We start from the raw sequence: 25611 nt of genomic DNA on the forward strand, positions 1-25611 counted from the left end.
TCTATATTATCAACGTGAACGATATGTTCGAGTAGTTACGAGTTCTCATCGAGCACCGGTAGAGGCAGCATGATCGACTCGGTTCGGAACTATAACGCGGTCGACTAGCGCGCAGAGTGAAAATGGCGCCGTTCGAGTGAGGGTGGGTGAGATTCTGTGCGCGCGTGTGCCCGGAGAGAGTGCGAGCCTACGGAAATGTGGCAGGATCTGGATGGTCTGGCCGGTGCTGGAGTTCATTGCAGTAGTCATCAGGGTGATCAGTTTGGCACGGCAGGTAAGATAATTGTTGATTATTATGATGAAGAATAAACAATTATGGACCACTACGCACGACACGACACGATACAATATAATACGATATAATACGATACGATATGATACGATACGATACTATTCGATTCGATATATAAATGAATCTCGGATCCTGTCAAGATATGGAAAAAAGGCTTATCCCGTGGGAAAGCGCAAGCGCCATGCGCTTACTTTTCCTCTCCTTTTAACTCGTAAACAAAACCTAAAGGGAAGTCATCGTCTGTCGTTCCTTCTATCTTTCTCTTTTACTCTTTTGCTCTTTTACTCTTTTAATCTTGTCCTCTCCGTCTCGCTGTATCCCTGTCGTCTTTGGCTCGATGCACGGAGTATATACGTGTCTCTCAGATTTCCCAGGAAGAATAGGAAATATTTTTCTCACAATTCTCTCTCTCTCTCTCTCTCTCTCTTTATTTGTTTTTATTTTTATGTCAAAAGCCTTTCTATTTATAAATATATGACAAAAAGAACAAAAGTGTAAGTTAACATCAAGAGACTTAACAAAAAAGAAAAGAGGGAACAAGTGTAAAATCCAAGTAAACTTTTTTTCCCGAAAGAATGATCGATATCTTTCGATTATTTTGATATGACAGTTAGAAATAAAGAAAGAAAGAAAGAAAGGGTGAAAGAGACAGAGAGAGAGAGAGAGAGAAAGAGAGACAGAGCATATGAATCGATGATGCAGATTACGCATAGGAAATGAATATGTAATAGGTGGTATAATTTAGGTGTTAGGATTTAAAAGTCGGTCTAGTAGGTGACTAACGGTGAATCTCGTCTCTCGATGGCTTTGTTGTTTCCGTGTTGTCTTTTTTAGTTACGTATTGAAAAAGAGACAAACGTGACGACTATGTCGTCGTTGACGTCGATGTCCTCTCGGTGATTCGGAGCTCGTCGTTACTCTTTAGAGTTTGTTTGTTTGTTTCTTTCTTTCTTTCTTTCTTTATTTATTTCTTTCTTTCTTTCTCTTTCTTTCTTTCCGAAGACGCGCTGTGCAGCCAACGTACGGAATGCTACGTATATCATATGTGCGTGTACTATGTTATGTGATTGTGTATATATATGTGTGTGTGTGTACAAAACTCGATATAGTCGTCGTGACAGTCGTGCAAAAACGCTTCTAGGAACGCGTCTCTGATCGAAACTAATCTTCATTGACTTGTTTTCTGTTTACTCCTTTATTTACTTTTACCAATCCATCCATCCTTGTTCGTAGTCTATAAATGTTAATGGCGATTGTAAGAATTGCCTAACTGATATATTAAAAGTTTGAAAATAGGAAGGAAATAATGCAATAGACTTTATTTAAAATACCATTACAGTTTATTCGTTACGTGTTGTTGTGTTGTGGTGTGGTGTGTTATGTTATGTTCGAGAAGGGAGAGTAGGTTAATCAGATGTTTCAGGAAGTTTTTAATGTCTGCTGCTGCTAGTGAAAGAAATATTCATGAACCTGTGCTCACTGACCACAATATTATTGTACATTCTAGGTATATATATTTATGATTATTCTTTTCTATAAAGTAATAAAATCTAACTGCTTTTATTTTTAAAATGATCACTTTTATTTGATTTTTCGATTCTTACTTTTCGTTATTGTGTTTTGTGATTATTATTATTATTATTATTATTCATTTTTATATTATATTATGTTATATTAATTACGATTGATTTGTATTTAATCTGTTAAAATTGGACGTCAAACGTATTTTACATATTTTGTATATAAATAATAATAAATAATAAATAAATAAATAAATAATAAAAAAAAGTTACGTAATTAAAAATGGAGTTTCCTGGTTAACACGTTAATATTGTTTGAATATTGTTTGTTATGAATTTAGAACAATTTTTATATATAACAATTATAATATTAAATTTATTTCATTTTCATTTGTTCGAATTAATCAATAAAATAGAACGAACGGCGTTTAAAGTTGAACCAATTTATTTTTAGCAAGTTACAGGTTTTTTAACACTAGATATACCACCATTTTTAGTATAGGTACCTATTTCTACTACACTAGTCAAAATAATTGGTGTAAATTAAAAAAAATGCTTTTATAAGGCTTCCAATCTTTATTTACTTGTAAAAAAATACCAAAAAAAAAAACGTTTAAACAATAATAATTTTAATAGATATTTTTAAATAGCAAAACGTTTAAAATTATTTACATAAATCAAATGTTACATGAAGTAGAAATTAGGAATGATTAAAATGGCGGTTGTCTCTGATATACCTAGTGTTTAATTGTTCACTCACCACCAATCGGAGATAGAATATTTTTATTAGAACACACACACACACATTTAAAATACACACATGAGCTAGAAAACATTTTAATTGATATAAGAAAAATGTGAAATGTTAAATAAAATCAATGAAATAATAATAAGATCAAATGGTATTTATCTCCTTGGTTTTATTTTGATAGAACGGTGTTTTTTTGTATTTTTATTTGTACTGTTTTTCTTTTTCTTCTTCTTCTTCTTCTTCTTCATTCCGATAACATCGAACTTATCGTACGCACATGCATTTCTCCTTATTCTTTATCTCTTCTTTTTCTCGATTAACTAAGTCTCTCTCTCTCTCTCTCTCTCTTAAAAGTCAAATACAACTCATCGTCTTAATCAGTCGTTTGCTATGCGAAGTGGTTTTGATTCTTATCGTAGCTTTGACGGTTAAAAAAAAAAAAGCTATTGAGAAAGCACGTACACAACGTATACTACGTATATAACGTGTACAACCTGCATACGTGTATACATACGTGTATACATACGTGTATACGTACGTGTGTTGTACACACGTCTCCCTTCTTACTATACAATAGTAATCGACGCGTATGATAATAATACGCTGAATGGACGCACGCTTTGAATTTTGCACGTGCGCGGCATAAGATTAGACCGACAAGATCGATCCGTCCTTTTTCCTTACACTACCACACACACACACCATTGTCCTTTGAAACTTAACAAAATTTAAATGAAAAAAAAAAGAAAGAAAGAAAAAAAAATCCCAAATTTAACAAACACAAAGTTTAGATATACACTTTGAACCGCTTTGAATTCAACATTTTTTTTTTTCAAATTAACGCAGTAAATCAACGGTTTTTAGGTTTTTATTTTGCCACTGTTATAATCACCAACACATAGAATTAGATCAATTTTCTCGATCTTTTTCTTGAATGAAATTAATCAATTAGACGATAGGAACGATTCATACAAGTTCATACTTCAATTTTGGTATTAATTGCTGAATTTGAATTTGATGAAATGAATTAGTAAGATTAATGGAGATCGGTTTGTATCGAGCATCGACCTCATTAAAACGGTAAGGAATAGTAACGCGAAGCAACAGTTTCTAATTGTTCCGCAGCAGTGACGGTTTGTAATTTAGCTAACCTGACCTCAACTTTCCGTTCGTTCTTGTGTCGAATGAGGAGAAGAGAGGAGAAGAAAAGAGAGAGAGAGAGAGAGAGAGAGAGAGGTGAGTGTACCCGTTCGAATTACATAATCTCTTGAGCTCGTGGCTTTGAGACGTGGGGATTCATACGGTACCATCACCACCATAAAAGAAGCAGGTGTTTTGTTAGAATGAACGTTTCCTGTGGGGTGAACTTACTTTATACCTTTACATACACACACACAAACTTCATTCTTTCTCAAGTGCTTCTCGGCCGAGTGCACAAATGTACATACACACACACACACTCAGACACATATGACGTATCCATGTATAAACATAGAAAATAAAGTATAGTTTTTGTAACGTTATTATTTGATGGTCATATCATAACAATAGTATTGGGATAACACTCTAGTAGGGATCCTGTAGGAGGGATGCGCCATTCATATTCAGCTCATGTGCCATTGGCTGAAAATTTTGTGGAACCGCTTGAATTTATAATAATTTTTTTTTTCGTGTAACCTATTCTATTTTAATATAAATTTGTAATTTATAAAAATAATAATCAAAAATCTCGAAGGGAAAAGTTAAATTTTTGTAATCATCTAAAGAACCTTTCATATACTTTATGATAGTTCGATTGAAAGTAAATGGGGGTAAAGTTATAGGAAAAAGAATCAAAATAGCGGTCAACTCATAAAGCAGGGCATCCTATGAAAAGCATGAAACACGGTCCTCATTTCTCGACGTATTTTTGCCAAGAGACAAATGGCACAAGTAGAAAAGATAGAGGAGGAATAATGATGGCGCATCGTGGTACCGACCGAGAAAGGAAACAAACAGGGGAGGGAGGAAAGTAGGGTCGGGGCGAGGGGTGGGTAGAGGGGCTTGGGGGGAGGTTCAAGGTGCCCGACACAAATGCAAGAGACCTATCCGCCGTTGTCCACTTGTTCCCCTTCAACGTCTAATCCCATTTGCGTTTATTTAGTGAAACTATCAAAGCGTCCCCAGCCTTAATTTGGAGTGGATCTATTTTTAGATCTTTCACTTAAATTGTTTCTAATGAGTTGTTCTATCGTTCCCGTATATGTTCGATATCATCATCATCATCATCATCACTCGAGGATACTATCACCTGCTCTCTTATTTATCTTTTATAAATGGAATGATTTTATTTTATATTATGCATTTATACGCTGTGGAATCTTGTTTGAAACTTGTTTTCTCAAGAATGGCATTCAATTTGTAATCTTATTGTTAGTTATGTTAATGAATTTTTATTTTGTATAGATAATGTTGGATTGTGTCAGATAAATTATGCTGATTTTTCTTGTTTTTTTTTTTTTTTCTTCAGTGTTTTGCATTTAAATAAATAATATCTCGTATATACATATTTTATTAAAAATTTATTATTTATATTGTAATTTTGGTTATATTATAATATATAATAATAAAGATTTTTCATTTTGTTATAATACAAAATTTGTTGTATTACAATTTCGTCATTTTATTAGATCATAATTTAGAATATTTATAAAATATGATAATTATTACAATAAATATTGTTTTCAATTTATTTTTTTTTATGAATTATTTTAATCATTATTTGCTTAAACCATTATAAAATATTAATTATATATTTAGATTACGTATAAATCAATATATTGTGTAGCGTTACCTATGTAACCTATATATATATATGGGTTATATATTATATAGGTTACTTTATAGGGGTTAGATATCGTATAGATTATGCATGGTTAAATATAGAACATCTTGTAAGCACAATCAAATTGGAAATCTTCTATAAAAATAGTATAGATAATCGATCTGAACTAAATGAATATATATATATATATATATATATTTTATGCTTAACTTGCTACTTCCTTACTTGTTTACGTTTACATAAGCATTTACTGCATAACATGTCGATTCAAGAAAATACGATATCCGTCTAGTCTTAATTACCTCCACTCAACGTAATTAAGTAATTTAATTCATTGGGATATTTGAGATTGTTATCTCAAGTTAGGAATACATTTGGAACATTGACACGACAAATGAAACATCTGAAAATCAACTTTAAACGATATGTAAATACATTAATTTCTTGTTCTTATTATGAGATCATCATTTGTTATATTTATTTTCTCTTCAAATCTAATATGATAGAAATGTTGTTTTAAATTTATTTAGATTTATTATGACAATGAGATATATTATGTGTATTTTTTTTTTCAGATTATTAAATTACTCTTATACAATTTGACGAAGAGAAAAATTATTTTTAATAGTCTCGAAACTGCGAGTAATTTATTTAAAAAAAAATTCATCTAGGAATTTGTGATCTATTTAGTTTGTCATTATTAATTTAAATATTATATCTATCTATCTATATATATAATATATAATATCTATAATATAATATTATAATATTAATATTATAATATTAATATAATATAATCTATATATATATATAATATTATATATATAATATATAACTATATCTATATATATCTATAATATATATATCTATAGATATAGATATAGATATAGATATAGATATAGATATAGATATAGATATAGATATAGATATAGATATAGATATAGATATAGATATAGTTTGATTATTAATTTAAATATTATATCTATATATATATGCGTATGTTTTCAGATTATAAAACTATTCTTTTACAATTTGACAAAAATAACAATTATTTTTAATAGTCTCAAAACCGCGAGTAATTTATTACAAAAATTAATCTACGAATTTGTGATCTAATTAGTTTGATTATTAATTGAAATGTATATGTATAGTTGCAGATCTAACACCGGAGCAACAGAAGATTCTAATAGACATAAGACGAAAGAAGTCAGAGTTGCTGTTGGAGATACAAGTGAGTCTGATATTCGTGTTGTCCCATTTTTCTCCCACTCTTTTTATTTCCATCTCTCTCTCTCTCTCTCTCTCTCTCTCTCTCTCTCTCTCTCTATTTTTCATCGTTATGTGTTCTCCTTTCCCCTCTCCGTCATTTATTCACGACCTCGTTCTTTGCAACATAGTAGTACCTACTTGTACCGATCATGATTCTACTAAATTTGCATTGGGCCTGGTTTTATCAATGAAGGCCATACTGACCCATATAATAACTTCACATACATTTAGTATTTTACGAATCTCTCACAAATGAAATTTTAATAACGCACACAAAACGCACGAACCATTTAGTCGTTTCACTTATCATCATTGCGGTTATTAAAGCAAACGATTAGTCATAAAAAAATCTTTGAATAAATTGTTTATTTGTATGTATTATATTATTTGTTAGAAATGTATCGTTTGCAAGGTAGTACATATACTTTTTAACATATACATAACACCGATAACAACACTAAATTTTTATAGAAATTGTTGCTCAATTTATTTATTTATTTATTAATATATAAATTATTTTTTAATATATAATATTATAATATATTTTATACGGGAATTATATTAATGCCGGAATTAATAATTCGTTAATTATTATGCCGAAATTATTATAAATAATAATATAATATATATTATTAATATATAAATGAAAAAAAATTAATTAATTAATTAATTTATTTATTTATATTTTTAAACTTAATTCAAAAGTAAGACAAATGACACAGATTTATATCACTTGTTCGAATTTATACTCAAACAAATCTCTCACAATTTCTAAATAATCAGTGATATGCACATGTGTGTGTGTCTATGTATGTGTATGTGTAAGTCATTAATTGAAAATAAGAAGAAAGGTCGTTCTAATTTCACGAGAGAATTAATATAAGACCAAGTTATAAAAAGTATGATCTCATTCATGAAAGATTTGTCTAACGAAGTGACTCACATTCGTAGAAGATAGAACAATGTGACGTTTGTAGTGATTGCTTCTTTTTACGTGCCGTTGAACTCGATCAGTTTTTTTTTTTTTTTTTTAAAGCCGATGATAAATCGATTGATATTAAATCAGTAAATTCTTTTTTTTTCTTTTTAAAATTCGTTCTTTATATATGGAACTTTAACACTCTTTCACGATCAGTGATTTTCTGTGGCAAGATTTTTATCAAAGCACTGCTGCAAGGTTCTATTTATTAAATAGGTGAAGGATTACAAGTAACAAAATTTGCATTATTATTATTATATCACATTTGTAATTATTTATTGTTTACAATTTTGTCATTAAATAAAATCCAATAGTTGCAAGTATTAATTGAACAAATTAAAAAGAATGATTTGTAATGAACATATAAACAAGTATAAAATTTATGATTTATTAACACACATTTTTCTATTGAATAATTTAAATAATAAATTAAATTATTAATTAAATAATCAATAATTTCAAAATTCACCTTTATATAACATTTCAATATTATTATTTAATAATAAATAAATAATTTCAAAACTCGTGTTTGTATAATTTAAATATATAATACTTTAATAATAAATAATAAATAGTTTTTATATTTATATTATATATTTATATAAATATTTAATATAATAAATATATATATATATATATATATTTAAAATTCCTTCAAACTGTTAATTGTTACAAGTTTTAATTAAAGAAATTGAGAAAATAAAACGGTTACTGAAAAGTCATTTTCAATATGGCGTAGAACTATGTTACCGGTCAGAAAAATGTTAAATATGTATACTGGTCTGAGAATGAGGCACCTGAAAGGAGGTACCTTTGGTAGGCACCTTTGGTAAGCTTTACCCACGCCGCACCGCACCGCACCGCACCGCACCGCACCGCACCGTCACTTTCCACGCCCTTGAACAGCTGCACCTACCTACGCGACTCTTGAGAATTTTGATGCGTCTCTCTTTCTCTATCTTTCTTTCACTCTCTTAACCACACTCGAGTGAAATTCTTTTCCCTTTTTTTTTGTCCCCCCCCTCCCCCCTCCTGGAATGGATCCTCCCTCGAGATGAGTTTTCTTCAGTTCATTCAATTTCCTTTTCCTATCATTCGAATCCACCTTCCTATAGAATTTTATTTTTCATCAGTGGTTTATTTAATAATTATGTTGGAAACACATATGGCAAATTTGTTATTTGTTTGATTAGGTTTTTCGTTCTATCGTCTAATCGATAAATAACAAGAGTTAGATGAGCCGTTAATTTAGAAAATGCCCTAAATCCAATTATGTTTCAATCGAGATATTGATGAAGGGTTTGCATTTGAATGCAATGACAAATCTACGTACAAGATATTAATGAGTGTCATCTAAAGATGTTACATTTATAGTTCCTATTAAAATAGTGACAATTATTAAATGAATAATATGCATTTTCTAATCACAAATAGAGTTATATTGGTTATTTTCAAAATAAACGGCTCGAACGATATGCTTCTTTTTTGAAATTTGATCTTTCCCAGTAGTTGCAATTTGTATTTTAGTAGAAAACTTAGATGTATGCTTGGATACACTTTTCAAAAGTATTTCGTTAGAGAAAAAACAAGATGTATAACAATGTTACCAAATATGTCTCCTCTATTTCTCACCTGGTCAAACAAGAGAAAGACGTTGTGGTGTGTCTAACGATGCCGGAAGTTTGACGCCATTGAACCCAAGCTTTAGCTAAGATATCGAATATCTTCTTATCTTCTTTCCTGCTTTACTTTCTATAGTTTTTCAAGTCTCTTTTCTAAGGGTTCATAAGTATGAGATAATTTCATTTTATCTACAATATAATGGATTCAAAGATTCTTCATTAGTTGAAACTTAATGTAAAGTTGAACTATGATAAGATTTGACATTCATTTAAAATTCTTCATTTTAACACATGTCGTGTTACATGTCGCATTACATTTCACATTACATGAGTATGTTTCTTGAATTTCTGCAATTTCTCTTATTGTTGTTAGAATGTTATTTGTCTTCAAAGTGTTTCGTATGATTTTTGTCATGTAATTATTTCAAATGGTATTATCAGAGTCCTATTTAGCTGCTATTTTTTATTGTGCTATAATTAAAGTTTTTGTATAATATACAATATTCTTGACAATTTGTCTAACGCGAGAACATTAGGCAAATTTTGACAGTACTACGTAAGTAGAAATATTAGATTATCCGGAAAAAGTTTGTGCCAATTTTGATGGAAGATTAAAACACAATGCATTTCAGTTTTTTTATTGCTACATGTATTTATTACATTATATATATATAAGTGGCATTTTGTTTCACAATCTTTCACCATCTTTAAGGGTAACTTCCAAATTTCGGCCTTCCAAAACCTTTTCAAAGTATTTTTTTATTAGTAAAACAACTTTATACCACTTACCGAACAATTCAATAGTAAATAGTAATAAAAAAATAGATACTTCAATACTATTTCAATAAACAAATGGAATATTTATTATTAATTTGTATTAAATGTAATGTTTAATCGAGCGTACAATTTTCAAGTTTCTACGAACCAATTAGAAATAATTTCCGTGTAGTAGTAGTTGTTGTTGTTGTTGTTGTTGCAAAACTACTCGCTAAAGCATCGGTGTTCTTTCTTTGATCTTTTTTCTGTCGACTAGAACTCACAGTCACAAACCAGAAATGGATAAGGACTGGTTAAGTATTTTTGTTTGTTTTATTTTTTAATTTATTTATTTATTTCCTCCTCCTCGTCCTCCTCCTCGTCCTCCTCCTTTCCTCACCCCTATATGTACTCACTTATACGTCCATTTATGGAAAGAAGATACACTTGGATCTCTCGTTTTGGAATGGTCTCTCAATTTCTTTACTCGACTTCTTTATATTCATGATATTTTATTCGTATAGTTCTTCGTCGTGGAAGAGAAAGGTTATTCCTATTCTTTTTTTTTTTTTTTTTTTTATTATAAATTTAAGACAGTCACGAAATAGGAAAGAATATAATATAAGATCGTATGGAAAGCAATAACGGGCACACGTGCATAATATTCCGAGATGTTCAGGTTATATGCGACATAATTCCATTTATATAACTATAAGATGTAATCTTCTGTCTATGGTGGATTATGTGACGGTCACGTAATTGAGATCTTCGATATCATAATAATAATTATATCGTGGTTATTAAACTAGAAAATATTGTCATTTTAGAATTATAATAAATAAACGAGTATCTTTATTTTATATTTACTTTTTTTATTAGATATATGTATATGAAATTTACATTGTAATGTTGTATAAAATGTTTCCTTTTTTTATTTTATTTTTATTTTTTTTTTTGAACAAGTTAAGTGTGACGATTTGTGCGCAGAATGCGCTCCGCTCCCCGGTGTGTGTGTGTGTGTGTGTGTGTCGCGATAATCAAGCGATGACGGATATAATCGTCAAACACGCTTAAACTTGATTAATAGAATGTTAGCCAATTTTTTACAATAAATTTCGAAATATTCATTATCAAGTTATATATTTCCTTATAAAGTAAAACAAAATGATATAAATAGATTTCAAATTAACGTTAAACAAACTTCATTTACATTACAAAGATAAAAGTTTGATTAAAAATATGCTGCGCCATTTTTGTTTACCTCGAGATGAAGAGAGAGAGAGAGAGAGAGAGAGAGAGAGAGAGTTGTTTGTGTGATAAGAAGTGAAAATTGGGGGTGAGAAAAAAAGTTTCCATTTTTTTGGGTATCTTTTCAGTTGTCGGGTAGTTTTTTTATTTTCTCATATAGAATAATTCATGCTTTTATTAATTCATAAATCCGTTAATCCTGTTATTCATAAGTTTTATATAAATATAGATATATATACACACACACAGACACGCACACATACAGATCTATACATACTTTTCTTTCAAGTACGTAGAAAAATAGTCCTGTGAAATTTCTATAGGTATTCGATCCTCCGACAACATAACAATGCTTATTTTGCATGTTTTCCTGTACTTACTACGAAACGAACCGTTAAAGAACGAGGGAGGAGGAGGAGGAGTCAACACAACACAACAATTGCAAAGAAATCTCTAGTCGACGAAAGTGCTTCGTCATGAAAACTCCTTTCTAGCCTAAAGGCTATATATAACATATTAATCCTTTTCACTATTACAATTTTATATAATCTTTCTAATATTTAAATATTCGCATCTTTCTTCGAAAGAATAGAATAGGAATATTCGTCATGTATTATGGTATTATTATTTTATTTTCTTTCTAATTACTAATTTTGCATGTTTTATTTAACCAATCGTTAAATAATACGATGGACACACTAAAAAAAGTTTGATTTAAAATTAAAACGATAAATTTATTACAGTTTTTTTTGTTGGGTTTTTTTTTTTATGAATCTTTTATTTTCATTAACGTCAGTCGATAATATAGAATCGAAAGTTTTTGAATTATCATCAGTTCAATTTTTACGATGGTAAAGAAATTTATTTTTTTTTTTTAACTCGATCGATATAGAAGAAATTTTCTAATTCGATAAATATTATTATATCGAGTTCTCATTTTCATAATATAATTATAATTAAAAGTCTTTTTTGTTTCTATTTAAAATTTTGTTATGCTCCATGGATAAAAGTTTGTAAAAAAGGTATCTGTTTTACCGACATATCGACTATCCGTTCAATTACGTCAAAGGGAGCGCGATATTTAATAATTTATCTATTTTATTTTTTAATTTTCTTTTTTTTTTAATTTGTCAAAAACTCTTTTCCTTCGTCAAGTGAAAATGTAAACTTCGTTATCGTCATCGTAATTGCAGCTCTCGTTAACGAACATCATTTTCCTCTAACATGGCGAGCATAGTAATAATAAATAATTGGAATCGTTGTTCGTACTAATGATGAATATGATCAAACTTTTTTTTTTTTTTTTTTTTTTTTCACAAATACTTCTCTCAATTAAGCCAATCAATCTTTTTTCTTATTTCTTATTATTCCCTAATGTAGGAACAATCCAAGTTACATTGTTTTGAAATCTCTAATTGTAAGTATCATAATGGCTGTCAGATCTAATTTAATAAAACACTGAGTGAACAATTACATGGAAAAAAGGAATGCAATGATAAATATAATATTCGCTTATATATACTCGTCCTATCTCCTATCATTCTGTTGCAGTACGTACTGCATGTGCACCCCTTCCCCCTCTCCCTCTCCCCATACACACAAAACACACGCATACACACTTACATCGTACATTGTATTGATGTACGCGTTGTACATCGTACAAAGTACGTTGATCAAAGTTAATCGGATGCTGTTATATTCTCTCCCTCGTTGCTTTAGGCTGTGTTGTGTCTATCTGTCATTAGATACTTTGACAGAAATGTCAGGATGTCGGTTTTTACGATAAAACCATTTCCGTGGTAAATGATAGGACTACTACTTGTGGTGATAGGATTTGTTCGCTTACTCATCTGTTTATCTCGTTTTAAAACTTTTTCGACTAACTTAATTATACGTATGCTTATACGTATTTTATTGCATCGCATTTAAAATATTACCCTAACGAGATTGATTGTAACATTTATTGTGCGTGTCTCATCATATTTTAAATATCAAAATTTTATCACAAAAATCCCGCCTAGATTATTTTCAAATGATAATATTAAACTTTCGAGAAAAATAGATATCGATTTATTAGGTCCCGTATCATCTGGTGGGGTCACTGACCCGAATAATCAAGGTGTTTTATATTGCTATCTTGAAAGAGAAAAACACGCTCGAATCTAATATAACGAAAAAGTTAACACTGTGGAGATAAATAACCCCTCACCCCTCCCCTCCTCCCCCTCCTCCACCCTGGTTCGATCTTGGCACGCATTCAAAATTTCCTTTCGAAATGTCGCTTTGCCGCGATTTCACGATGATCACGTGACTTTCGCGAAAACTTTTATGTAATATATATATATATATATATATATATATATATATATATATATATATATCTCTCTCTCTTTCTTTCTTTCTGTCTCTTTCTATCCTAGAAATTGATCGTTCAGTTTAAAGCAAACGTAAGATATCTCTCTCTCTCTCTCTCTCTCTCTTTCTTTCTCTTTCTCTTTCTCTTTCTCACTCTGTTCCCACCTTCCGCCATATTTCTTTTTCTCTTTAAATCTCGTTGAAAACTTTCGTATATAGTTTGAGTTTAATTATTAAATAAATGAAAAAGAGAAAAAGAAAACGGACGGGGCGGGGGGGGGGGAGGGGGAAGAAAATAAGAAATGTTTTTAAGTGATGAAAGAAACTTTGATCATTAACGTTTGATTTCTCTTAATTACAAAGATTCAATGTACAGGTGAGACTAAATAATGATAATAATCAATTATTTTCTTTTTCTTTTTTTTTTTTTTTCGAAAGAAACTTTCAAAATTAATGTTACTTTTTGTCAGATTTGAAGAATAGAAGCTTAAACAAAATGAAGAAGTAAAATAATTCGGTTTTTTGAAATCATTTAGTAACTTTTGATACATTTGGCAAGTTTTTATATGAAGCTTTTTATTGAAATAAAAAAAAAAAATGTTAATTTTGTTTCTTTATTTTTTTTTTTAACAGAGTTCCTTAAATCTACGTAGATGATTTTTTGATTTACATGGCTCTTTTGAATGAATCATCGTAGACATTTTTGTTCCTTTATTGATGGTGTGTATCTCAAATGTTATCTAACAATAGAATCTTAGAAAGTAATTGATACGTTGCCCTTCCCCTTCCCTTTTCCCTTTTCAAGTTTTCATTTGACGTCATGAAACATAATAATTCAAAGGTCCGATGATCAGTGTTCAGTTCAACAGACCCTATATCGAAATTGGTCGAAGTAAATAAAACTACGAGAGGAAAGCATAGATCGTCGTTTACGTTTGAAGTTTCACTACTATCACTTGTGTTGCGACCTTTTCATCATCAATTTTATTTCAATAAATAAATAAATAAATAAATAAATAAATAATCGGTTCTAACCTGTTTTCTACGTGTATCATATATTTATATATTTGAAAAAAAAAAAAGAAAATTGTGTTTTGAACAAAAAGCAAACCATTTCGTTCGTATATAAAATTTTGTTAAGAAAAAAAAATATATATATATGTATATATGTTATATTGTTTGTTATAAATTAATACGTGCGTTTGATTGACAACAGTGGTTGAATAAGAAAAAAGAAGAAGAAGAAAAAAAAAAGAACAAGTTACTTCGTTGGTGTAAATTTTGTTTTGACACAAATTTTATGTGCAGTTTGTTTCATTAATTTAATTTTTTTTTTTTTTTTTGCGTTTAATTGACACAATAGTATTTCTCACGATTTTTTCTTGTGTGTGTTTTTGTGTTATTGTGTATATATTTACAATATACGATAAAAGATTGTTGATTGATAACCTGAAACCTGATAAACGGAACGATCAATTACATATGATGGAATTATTACTACACAGTATGATTTTGAATTAGAATCAAATGAAAATTGAACAATGGGTTCCTCCAAATCGTATACACTTCTTCAATTAGGATGGAAAACGAACAAGAAAGATAAGAAAGAAGCTTGCTGGTTCAAGCATTTGTCCTCGTTAGGTTCGATTTTTCAATCGAAACGGAAAGTTCAGGAACAGAAGGTAATTCGTTCATCCATTCAGTGCTAATATTTTTTATGATACGTAATTTTTTTTTTTTTTTTTAATATATATATATATATGTCATATTTATAGGCCAAAGTCAATTAAAGTGTTTAGTTTTGTATGAAATTTTTCTATCAAACAAAAACTTGATTGATTGGCGCTTAACTTTTTTGGTTTTCTTTCTGAATATAATTTAATTAATTATTATAAATATATTATTAATATATTATATAATATTATATAATTAATTATATAATTTATAATTAATATATTTATATATTATATATAATATTAATATTATTTAATTTAAATTATATTAAATTATATAACTATATATAAGAATTAATAATTATATAATTATATAATTAATATAATATTATTTTACGTTAATATTAACAAACACATATATACGTCAATAGACCACCCTGATAATTTTTACCAAACGCATATATGCGTCAATAACACTCTAAAGGTTAAAATACATTTTTTAAATGATTCAACTTGATATCAATAAATGACAACAATTGAACTGTCGTTAAATAATAAATAAAAATAAAACAAAATAATATTTATTTTAATATTATATTACAATTATCATTATTATTATCATCATCATCATCATCATCATTTTCGTTTGTTACAATGATAAATTTATGTTCGAACGTGTGAATGTAATTTGAATGTTTCGTAACAATTGTCTACGTCATATTAAAAATAATCGTATGAAGATCCATTGTAATAAATTTTTCCTTTAGCCAATGAGAAAAATTGTGCCTTCAGATGCATATGTATTGTATTATATACGTCACACTAAGAGGAAGTTAACACATCGAACCAATAACCAACCGGTCGATCTACTTTGCGTTTAATGTTTGATGAATGACGTGAGTCATGTCGTTAGGATTAATCCAAAGATTATACAGGAAATTTCCGGTAAAATGTCGTCTACATATACTACACACTGAGTTAAGCATTTTAACACAAGCCATCTAAATAACTCAGGTTGCAATTAGTAATAGAAAAAAAAACAAAAAAAAATTAACTGTGTCGGATGAAACTTACTTAGTTTCGAGATTGACATAATCTCTCATGTTATGTACGTGTATAATAAAATGTTCACTGTGTTATTCGTTATATTTTTTTTTTTTTATGTAAAGACAAATTTTTTTTATAAAACCTTGAATTTAGTTTACATTTTACATAGAGTAATAAACAATTTTAAAATATCCTATTGATAATACGTAAAAATAATATATGTTATTTCATTTAAAACAAAACAAAAAATGGAGTTGATTTGTGCACGTATTTTCTATGCTTTCAGTTACAAACAAATCTATTAAAAATCTATTAAAATTAACTTAATAGTAAAAAACACTGTGTCGGATGAAACTTACTTAGTTTCGAGGTTGACATAATCTCTCATGTTATGTACGTGTATAATAAAATGTTCACTGCGTTATTCGTTATATTTTTTTCTTTTTTTTTTATGTAAAGACAAATGTTTTTTATAAAACCTTGAATTTAGTTTACATTTTACATAGAGTATTAAACAATTTTAAAACATCCTATTGATAATACGTAAAAATAATATATGTTATTTCATTTAAAACAAAACAAAAATGGAGTTGATTTGTGCACGTATTTTCTATGCTTTCAGTTACAAACAAATCTATTAAAAATCTATTAAAATTAATTTAATAGTAAAAATCTATTGAAAAATTATTAATCTATGAAAATTTATCAAAAGAATTTTGTTTGTCATCGATAAGAAACTTTTTGTTAATCGTTTTCTACGTTTTTCGAATTTCCGTTTGCCTTCCATAGTTATTTCATTTTGTTGTTTATCTCTGTTGATTACTAAACTGCGATAAGTAATCAGTGCTGTAGTTTATTGAAATACGATAAAATAATCAGCACTAAGGTTTTTGTTCAACTGGGTTGGCAGCTTATCATCATTTCGTTGGTGACACATTACATTTGCAAATATGCGAATGCGATATGTGTTATAATACACACATATGCGTATCTCTTTGTTAATTCGTAAGAAGAATTCATTATTAAAAGTAAGAATAAATAAATTTTAACGTGATATCATTTATTCAAAATTCTAAGTAATTAAATTCTTCCATTTGTAGTAATTAAACTGTTGATCAATAGTTGTAAGAATAAATTTACAGGTCAAATTCATAGGCGCTTTTTTTTTTTTTTGATTTCTTCGTAAAAATTCTGAACAAATTGAATATTAAATTAAGATTATTTATTAAAGTTCTAAACAAGTATTTACAACTTATATATAACCTAAACTAATAAACAAAACAAAAGAAATGAAAAAAATCTTATAATTAGGATTAAAGATATGTGAAAGAAATTTACAAAATATGCAAATATTTTCGCACGTAAGAATAAAATAGGTCGACCGTTATCGATGATATCTTTAAATGGGTCGGAAGGGCACATTTTTCTCAATTGAGTCTCCTTCGAAAAGATTCAGAACCGTTCACCGGTCTCTGCGTAAAAGGGAATTCTCCTCTTGGCTTGTGCTTCGCTTTCAAGCAATACATTCTTTCCACGGCCGTTGCTATATACATACATATGCTATATACATATATAATATATATATTTAATGCATATATACACACATGCACGTCTAAACGTACACGTATGTTCAGAAATCACAAAACAGTCTCGTCGAGTTGGGTGAGTTCGTAGCGCGTTCGCTACGAGGCGCCAGTGCGCATGTCCGCTAAGAAATGAGTAGTATCAGTGTACATTAAAAAAGGAACGTCAGTTGCGCGCCGACCACGCATCGGTGTGCATGTCCGGTTCTTATCGTAAATTAATTATTAATCTTTGTTGTTCTCTCTAATATAATTGCTTTTTTTTTTTTTTTAATTTTACCGCGAAGTATGAAACACGGTATAGTAAAAAAAGAAAGTATCGTGTAAATATATTATTCCTTTTATTTATATATATATATATATATAAACAAACAAATTAGTTTGTTTTTCTTAAAATAACTCATCTCTGTGACGTCTCTGTGTGTATGTTTATTATTGTCTCTGCAGTGTGAATATAAATAATTGAAAATATCATCGAAGTTTGTATAAGTGATTATATATTGAAAATACTATGAGAATGACTAACGTTTTGACGAGCAGTGTTGATTTAGTGCGAATAAGAAATAATTTATCGCGAATGGGGATCGATCGTTTTGTAGCACACAGCAGAAACTCGTGGAGTTAATTTCGACCAATAGAATTTTGCGTTAGATCGATTATTTTGAATTTCACCCATTTTCCTCTGGTATATAACTAAGTTGTTGCCGACTGTTTCCTAGGTATACCTTCGACTAGTTCGAAGTTATATTCCCATAGGACCATCATACTACACATACTACACATACTACATCCTCTAATCTCCACATACATACACATACACATATACATTTATATAAAACCATATAAAAGCGATCGTAATTCTCCGAAGTAAATCCTTAGCGACGCAGCATTAGTTCTCATTGAGACAGTTCTTTGTTGAATTAGAAGAGATAAGTTAAAGAAAAAGGAAGACAGATATTATATACTGTAACTCGATCGTTCGAAATCTCATTGGAAATTTTTAAAAAGAGGACTACGACCAATCAGAAGGAAGGAAGGAAGGAAGAAAGAAAGAACGGATAACGAACGTAAAAAAGAAAAAAACAAAAAAACAGAGGAAATAACTAAGACAGAAAATGATGATCGTTAATTAAGTTTTGTTTTGACACGAGTAGTTATATACGATCGTTACAAGTCATCGAAAAAATTTGTCAAAATAATTTGACTTTTGGATCAGTGGATCGATCGATCTTTCAATTATCGAAGATTTTAACGAAACAATACGAATTGAAAAGGAAAAGTTTTATGATCTGATATGAATCGTTGGATATTTTCCAAAATAATACGGAATTTTCACGAGGATAAAAAAAACAAAAACAAAAAAAAACAAGAACATGTGAATTGAAGAAAAAATTTGAATATCTCACTTCGGAGATTTTTCAAAATTATTAAATTCATCCGAATTTTCATGAAAAAGTTAGATGAATGAGAACGTGAAAAGTCTAACGTGAAGTTAGCTACGATAAAAAAGAAAAATAGAAAAAATTAAATATAAAAAATATATATATATATATATATATAAATACATAAAAAGTAAAGTTAGTTGAGACGTGAGGAATGATTTTCACCGGAAGGTCGGTTGACGCTCTCGACGAGGTACGCGGTAGTAGCGTCGTCGTCCAGAACGACGAGCGTCGCGACGTTAAAGCCGTCGCTATAGCAGCCGGTTGGTTCTCCAGTTTGCGCAGACCCGGCAAGAGGAACAAGAGGTCCTGCCAAAAGCAGGCAAAGAGTGCTTGGGATCTTACTACCTTATCTACGGTTAGATTCTCTTTTTAAATTTGTTTATATATATATATAAGTTTATATTATCCTTCTCTCATATAATTTTGTTGTTACATACATACATACATGTGTGCATAATTTTTGGCAATGTTCGTTTCATTCACATTCGATTCCAAAATTTGTATTCGTTTGACTAATATGAGGTATACTTGGTATAATATCAAGCATTATTGTGTGTGTGTGTGTGTGTGTGTGTGTATTACTATAGGTTTTTATATTATTATTTGAATATTCTTATATATTTTATATAACTGTAATATAATTTATATTGCTATATATAATATTTTATATATTAGAATTTATAGTTTGGAAAAAGATTGGGTTATAAAAGATTGATTTAACTTAATTTCATTCAAAAATACTATATATTACTATAATAATAGTATTTTATTATAGTATATAATACTTTATTATATTATAATAAAATAAAGATAGAAAAGACTATACAGTTATGTTAGTATAATGTATTATAATTACAGTATTAGTATATATATATAAAAACAAAACAGAAAATTAGTTTATAATAGGTGAATTTAAACTTAACCTGAAAACATATTCTGTGATAAACACATTTATGTGTAAACTATTTAATTTTATTTTTATTTTTATTTTTATTCAAATAGAAATATCGCAAAGTAATTACCCATAAAACCGAAAATTACCGACTTAACATTGTAACCGAACTAAATACCCGAATAGAACCGAAGTGAATCCGAAGCCTCTCTCTGATAGCCGATAATTGAAAGCTGGCCAAATGTCGTTTCGTAAATAAATCGACGTGATTAAGACTGTTAGTAGTGTGTCTCGGTATTACACAGACGAGAGAGGTACCACTACACTACGATACAACACGACGAGGACGATTAAATGCGCTATACGGCGCCTTTTATACGGAGACTTTGCCAAGGAGACAAATTTATTTCTAGGCGCGGTCGTCGGCTCAAACAAAAATGATCATCCTACATTTCTAACTATATTTACCTTGATATTTTTCTTCCTTTATTTATTTATTTATTTATTTATTTATTTTTAAATATTTTTTTTTATCGAGTATTCTCCTTCTCTTCAACATTTTATTTATCGTTCATTAAATCTTACTAATAAACATTTTTTTTTTTTTTTTTTATTATTATACATGTCTCGTTTATTATTACAGTGAACTATAACAATAGGTGAACAAAATTAAAAAAAAAACAAAAAATCAATTTTATGATATTTTTGTGATATTATAAAAATAAATTTGTATATTTTTAGGACTTAAGTCAATATTAGTATCATAATTACATAATCATAGAATAGAAACATAATTTCATACTGATTGATTGATTTCATTATTTTATTTCTATTATCGTGATAAATAGTAAATGAGATAGAACAAGAAAGAACAAAATGATGAGGAAGCATTGGTTTTAAACGGAAGTCAATATTTATTGGCTGATTCATCTTCACAATTCTAATAATTCTTGTTGAATGGGTAAAAGCAGATATTGAAGTGTCATAGCACATTGAAATAACGTCAAGTTCGAAGAATTTATCCAATTGAATGATTGATGATCCTAATCGATGATATCTTCGAACGATGATATTTAATCTTTGTTATCAACCAACTTTTGATTTGTGTGTTTTTTTGTATATGTGTATTAGTATATTTTTCATCTATGATTATATTGCATCCTCCTCCTCCTCCTCTCGAATTCAATTCAAAATAAATAAAACGATAACATGAACAATTATCTTCAATTATCAGTCTTGTTATCTTCGATTATTATTAAAGTGATTGAAATATTAATATTTTTCTTTTTTTCAATTTTAATGTAACAGTAACTTATAAAGGGTAGAGGTAAGGGGTTATTATCTGTATATATGAAAAGTGTCCGACGAAATGCATATTATTATTAAATATATATAGTATATATACTAACTATGTTATATATAATACTTTACTATATATATAATATACTATATTATACTATACTATACTATATATATATTTGATTAATAATTTATTATAATATATTATATTATATATATAATATAGTATAGTATAGTATAGTATACATATTATATATATAGTATATATTATTATAATATAATATATATATATATATATATATATATATATATATATATATATATATATATATATATATATATATTATTTATATAATAATTATTAATATAAAATGTTAATAATTAATAATAAATATAATAAATAATAAAAATATAAATAAATTAATAATAAAAATAAATATTATTAATATAATATAATATATATATATATATATATATATATATATATATATATATATATATATATATATATATATATATAAAAATAATAATATATTACGTATATATTTAGTATAATATATTTACTAAAAATAATAATAATAATAATAAAATATTTTATTTATATATATATTTATATGTAGTGCTATTATTAGAACAAACACACACACATAACGTGACCGGTCGTCTTCCATTCTCGTGTGACCTTTCGCAACATAAAAAAAACTTTTCTACTAGTCGTGATCCATTATCTTTTCCAGTTCCTCTCAAGGTTGTCGCATGGCGAAACTCTCATTCATTTTATTAGTATGATTTCTACGTTCAAAATGCGTACTGTGCATACATACATACATACATATGTATAAACGATTTAATACCAGAACCTAAAACTATATTTGTACATTTTACATGAGTGGGAGAACAAGATCAAATATATATATATGTATGTATGTATATAACTTTGATGCTTATATTAACATAAATTTTGACAAATATTTTCTTGCAAATTCTATAAAATATAATGTTGACAAGAAAAAAAAATGTCATACTTGAGTATATTATTCTTCATGACGTCGATTAAGTGTGAAATTGTAGGATGCTTTTGAATTAATCGACAATCATCGTGCAAAAGAATATGGCGCATCGTGTCATGCTTGATTCGACAAATAAAAAATGTGTGCTTTTCCTGTTCGTTTAACCTTGTGCCACGATTCAATGAAAATTATTCTCCTTCGAGAGAATTACCCTCTCGTTTAAGTCGGCTGATGAGTAGCATCGATAATTACATCGATAATTATATCGAAAATTACATCGAAAATTTACGAAAGAGTATGTAGTACGTATATGTTGTCCCCACTCTCACGTGAGAACTCTGCTTAATGATTTATATCGTTTAGAATGAATCAGAGAGAAAAAGATGGCGAGATTCGTTTGAATACATGATTGATGACGTTGATGATAACGTTTTACATGCAGTCAAGTGAAACGATTGTGAATTATGTATACGTGTATTTAATTTGTCATATTTTTTTCTTACATTTTATTAATATTATTATTATTATTATATATATATTATTCAATATTACATGAGAAAGGAATACTTATCAGCGGTCGGTAAAAAAAAAAAAAAGAAAAAAAATATAGTTCTATCGTTTATAGACTGGTTATTAACTTTACACATATCTTATTGACACTTTTATCTTGTAATATCGTATATTATCTTTTAATAGACTTATGAGAGAATATTTTTTTTTTTTTATCGGACTTTTCAGGATAAATCTATTTATAATATAATTATTACGTAAAATTATGTCATTAAAGTATAAATATGTGTTTATATTGATGAACAACATTACAGAAGAGCAGAGGGGTCGTAAGATTGACACAGATCAGTTTTATTTTTATACGATCTTTCTGATATAATTAAATAAATAAATAAATAAATAAATAAATAAATATGTTAATAAAGAAATAATGGAACAAATTACGAATTAACGATCTTCTCCTGACAAATAATAATAATAATAATAATAATAATAATCGATCAAACGGTAGCCTAATTAGAATAACTCATTGTCAGTGTACAAATATATATGTATTAAAATAAACAGAGAATAAGTATTTAAAAAAAAAAAAAAAAAAAAAAAAGGTAAACATTTTTATGGAAAAAGTTTGTTCCTTGTTATGTGCGCAAACTTATGCGAATAATGTAATAGGAACTTTCCTATTGTCTATTGATTCTTTTCTTACTTCAAGGATGAAGACTGACAAAGTTAAAAAAAGATCCATCAAGCTGTAGATCTATGCATACACACTAATGCAAAAAGTATTGCAAATAGTTTCGAACTGTATCGAAATGGAATTAGGTTTGCGTAAGCGCCATTTGTATCCTGATTCGATCTATAAATAAAGCAACCCTGTACCGAACTACTTGAGCTATAGCGAAACTTCGATTTATAGTTCGTGACTATATATACGAGTGCACGTGTCTATTTGCATGTGTATACTATTAACTATCTGTATATATATGTGTATAGAAACAATGTGTAGTATGTGAACAACACGTACTTAAGTGCAGTATTTATGTATAGTACATAGTTCTCATTAGACGATAGACAATAGTTGAATGATAGATAAATCCTTCGAAATTTGAATTCCTTTCTTCACACTAGAGGAAGAAGTACACTACCAATCAACAAATTTCTAATCAATTTCTAATTTTCCGTTTCAAATTAATTATTACTATATACCAAATATATTAATCTGTTAACCGAGCGGGACGTATAAATACGTCAAACGTATTGCTTTAACATGTTGAGGACCACGCGAATTTTTAGGAAAATTTTCTATCAAGCCACAGGCGTTACTTAATCAAATATATTTTTTATATATATTTGATTAATAATTATATATATATATCATAAATTATATATTTATTTGCAAGTCACTTTCCACGTGACTTAAGATAGATAAAGATTAATTATTATTGTTTCGTAACACTTCTTATCAAAATTGTCAACGATTTGTACCTTTTTTTTTTTTTTTTACCTAATTAATTAGATATTAAAATAAATTTGTATTTTTTCGTTTCCTTCGTATTTTTTTTTTGTTTTTTTTTTTGTTTACGATTCGAAAGGAAGAAATCACTACTACTTATTTATCGTAAGCGAATGAACACAATGCTCACAAAGGTGCCTCTTTTTACGTGGGAATTTATTTTTTCCATACTGGTCCGCATTAAAGGGTCAAAAGTCGTGTGTTCCTTTCCATTAAAAGCAACCACCCTTGTTCTCTTTTACGAATCGGTACACGCACACAATTACACACACAACTACTTCCGTGAGTTTTTGTAAGCAGCGTCGTCGTAGGAATGCATTTTTAACGACATAAATAAAAAAAAAGAAAAAAAAAGAAAAAAGAGAAGGATAAAGAAAGAAAGAAAGAAAAAAATAATAAAATAGAAAAAGAAAATACGTTTTGACTTCCCGAGTACTCTTATATGAAAACTAAAGTCGCGTGATAATCATCAGGTAAAAGTAAGAAAAAGAAAAAGAAGAAGAAGAAGAAATTAAAAATTAAAATCAAAGGAAAACTTGATTAAAACTGGGACAACATTAAGGCATAGTTGCACACACAAGTACACCCATAAATTCATATAACTATAAAAATCCCCTACGAGATGTCACTATTTCCTTATTCATTTATTTTACATTTTTATTTTTTTTTTAAATATCTTCAAAAATAAATATGATTATTTTTAGATCAAAAAGAAACATAAAAAAAAGTTAAAAAACGAGTGAGTTAATAGTTGAGGGATTGAGGTATGGGGGTGTAGCGTAAAGTTTATACACCGTAGTTGGTTACGATGGAAAGAGGGAGGGAGGGAGGGAGGGAGGGGGTGGGGGGCGAGGCTCGTTATGGTACTTATAATGCTTACGAGAATATGTGGGTCGTGTAAAAATCTTAATCAAGGTGTATGTTGCACGAATTATATTTATAACTACCCTATATATATAGATATATATATATATATATATGTGTGTGTGTGTGTATCGTAAATGCGTTTATCCTTGCGGAACG

The 25611-nt window shown here is 28.4% G+C and overlaps 1 protein-coding gene across 3 annotated transcripts in view; it reads left to right on the top strand.

Moving 5' to 3' along the window:
• The first annotated feature begins 96 nt into the window (after positions 1 to 96).
• step (cytohesin steppke) overlaps positions 97 to 25611 on the top strand; it is a 55674-nt gene continuing 30159 nt past the window's right edge. Inside the window, exons 1-2 of one of the 3 annotated variants that reach the window (XM_015324869.2) lie at positions 97 to 274; positions 6539 to 6618. In XM_015324869.2, the coding sequence (XP_015180355.1) occupies positions 196 to 274; positions 6539 to 6618 (159 nt within the window). In that variant the 5' untranslated portion in view covers positions 97 to 195. Of the gene's footprint in view, positions 275 to 6538; positions 6619 to 18088; positions 19720 to 25611 lie in introns of those variants that run through there. The other 2 variants (XM_015324867.2, XM_015324868.2) reach the window with 2 other exon arrangements.

Source organism: Polistes dominula, unplaced genomic scaffold, assembly GCF_049000335.1.
Source record: "Polistes dominula isolate Pdom_NZ unplaced genomic scaffold, Pdom_raw_medaka contig_28, whole genome shotgun sequence".
NCBI classification, from domain to species: Eukaryota; Metazoa; Arthropoda; class Insecta; order Hymenoptera; family Vespidae; genus Polistes; species Polistes dominula.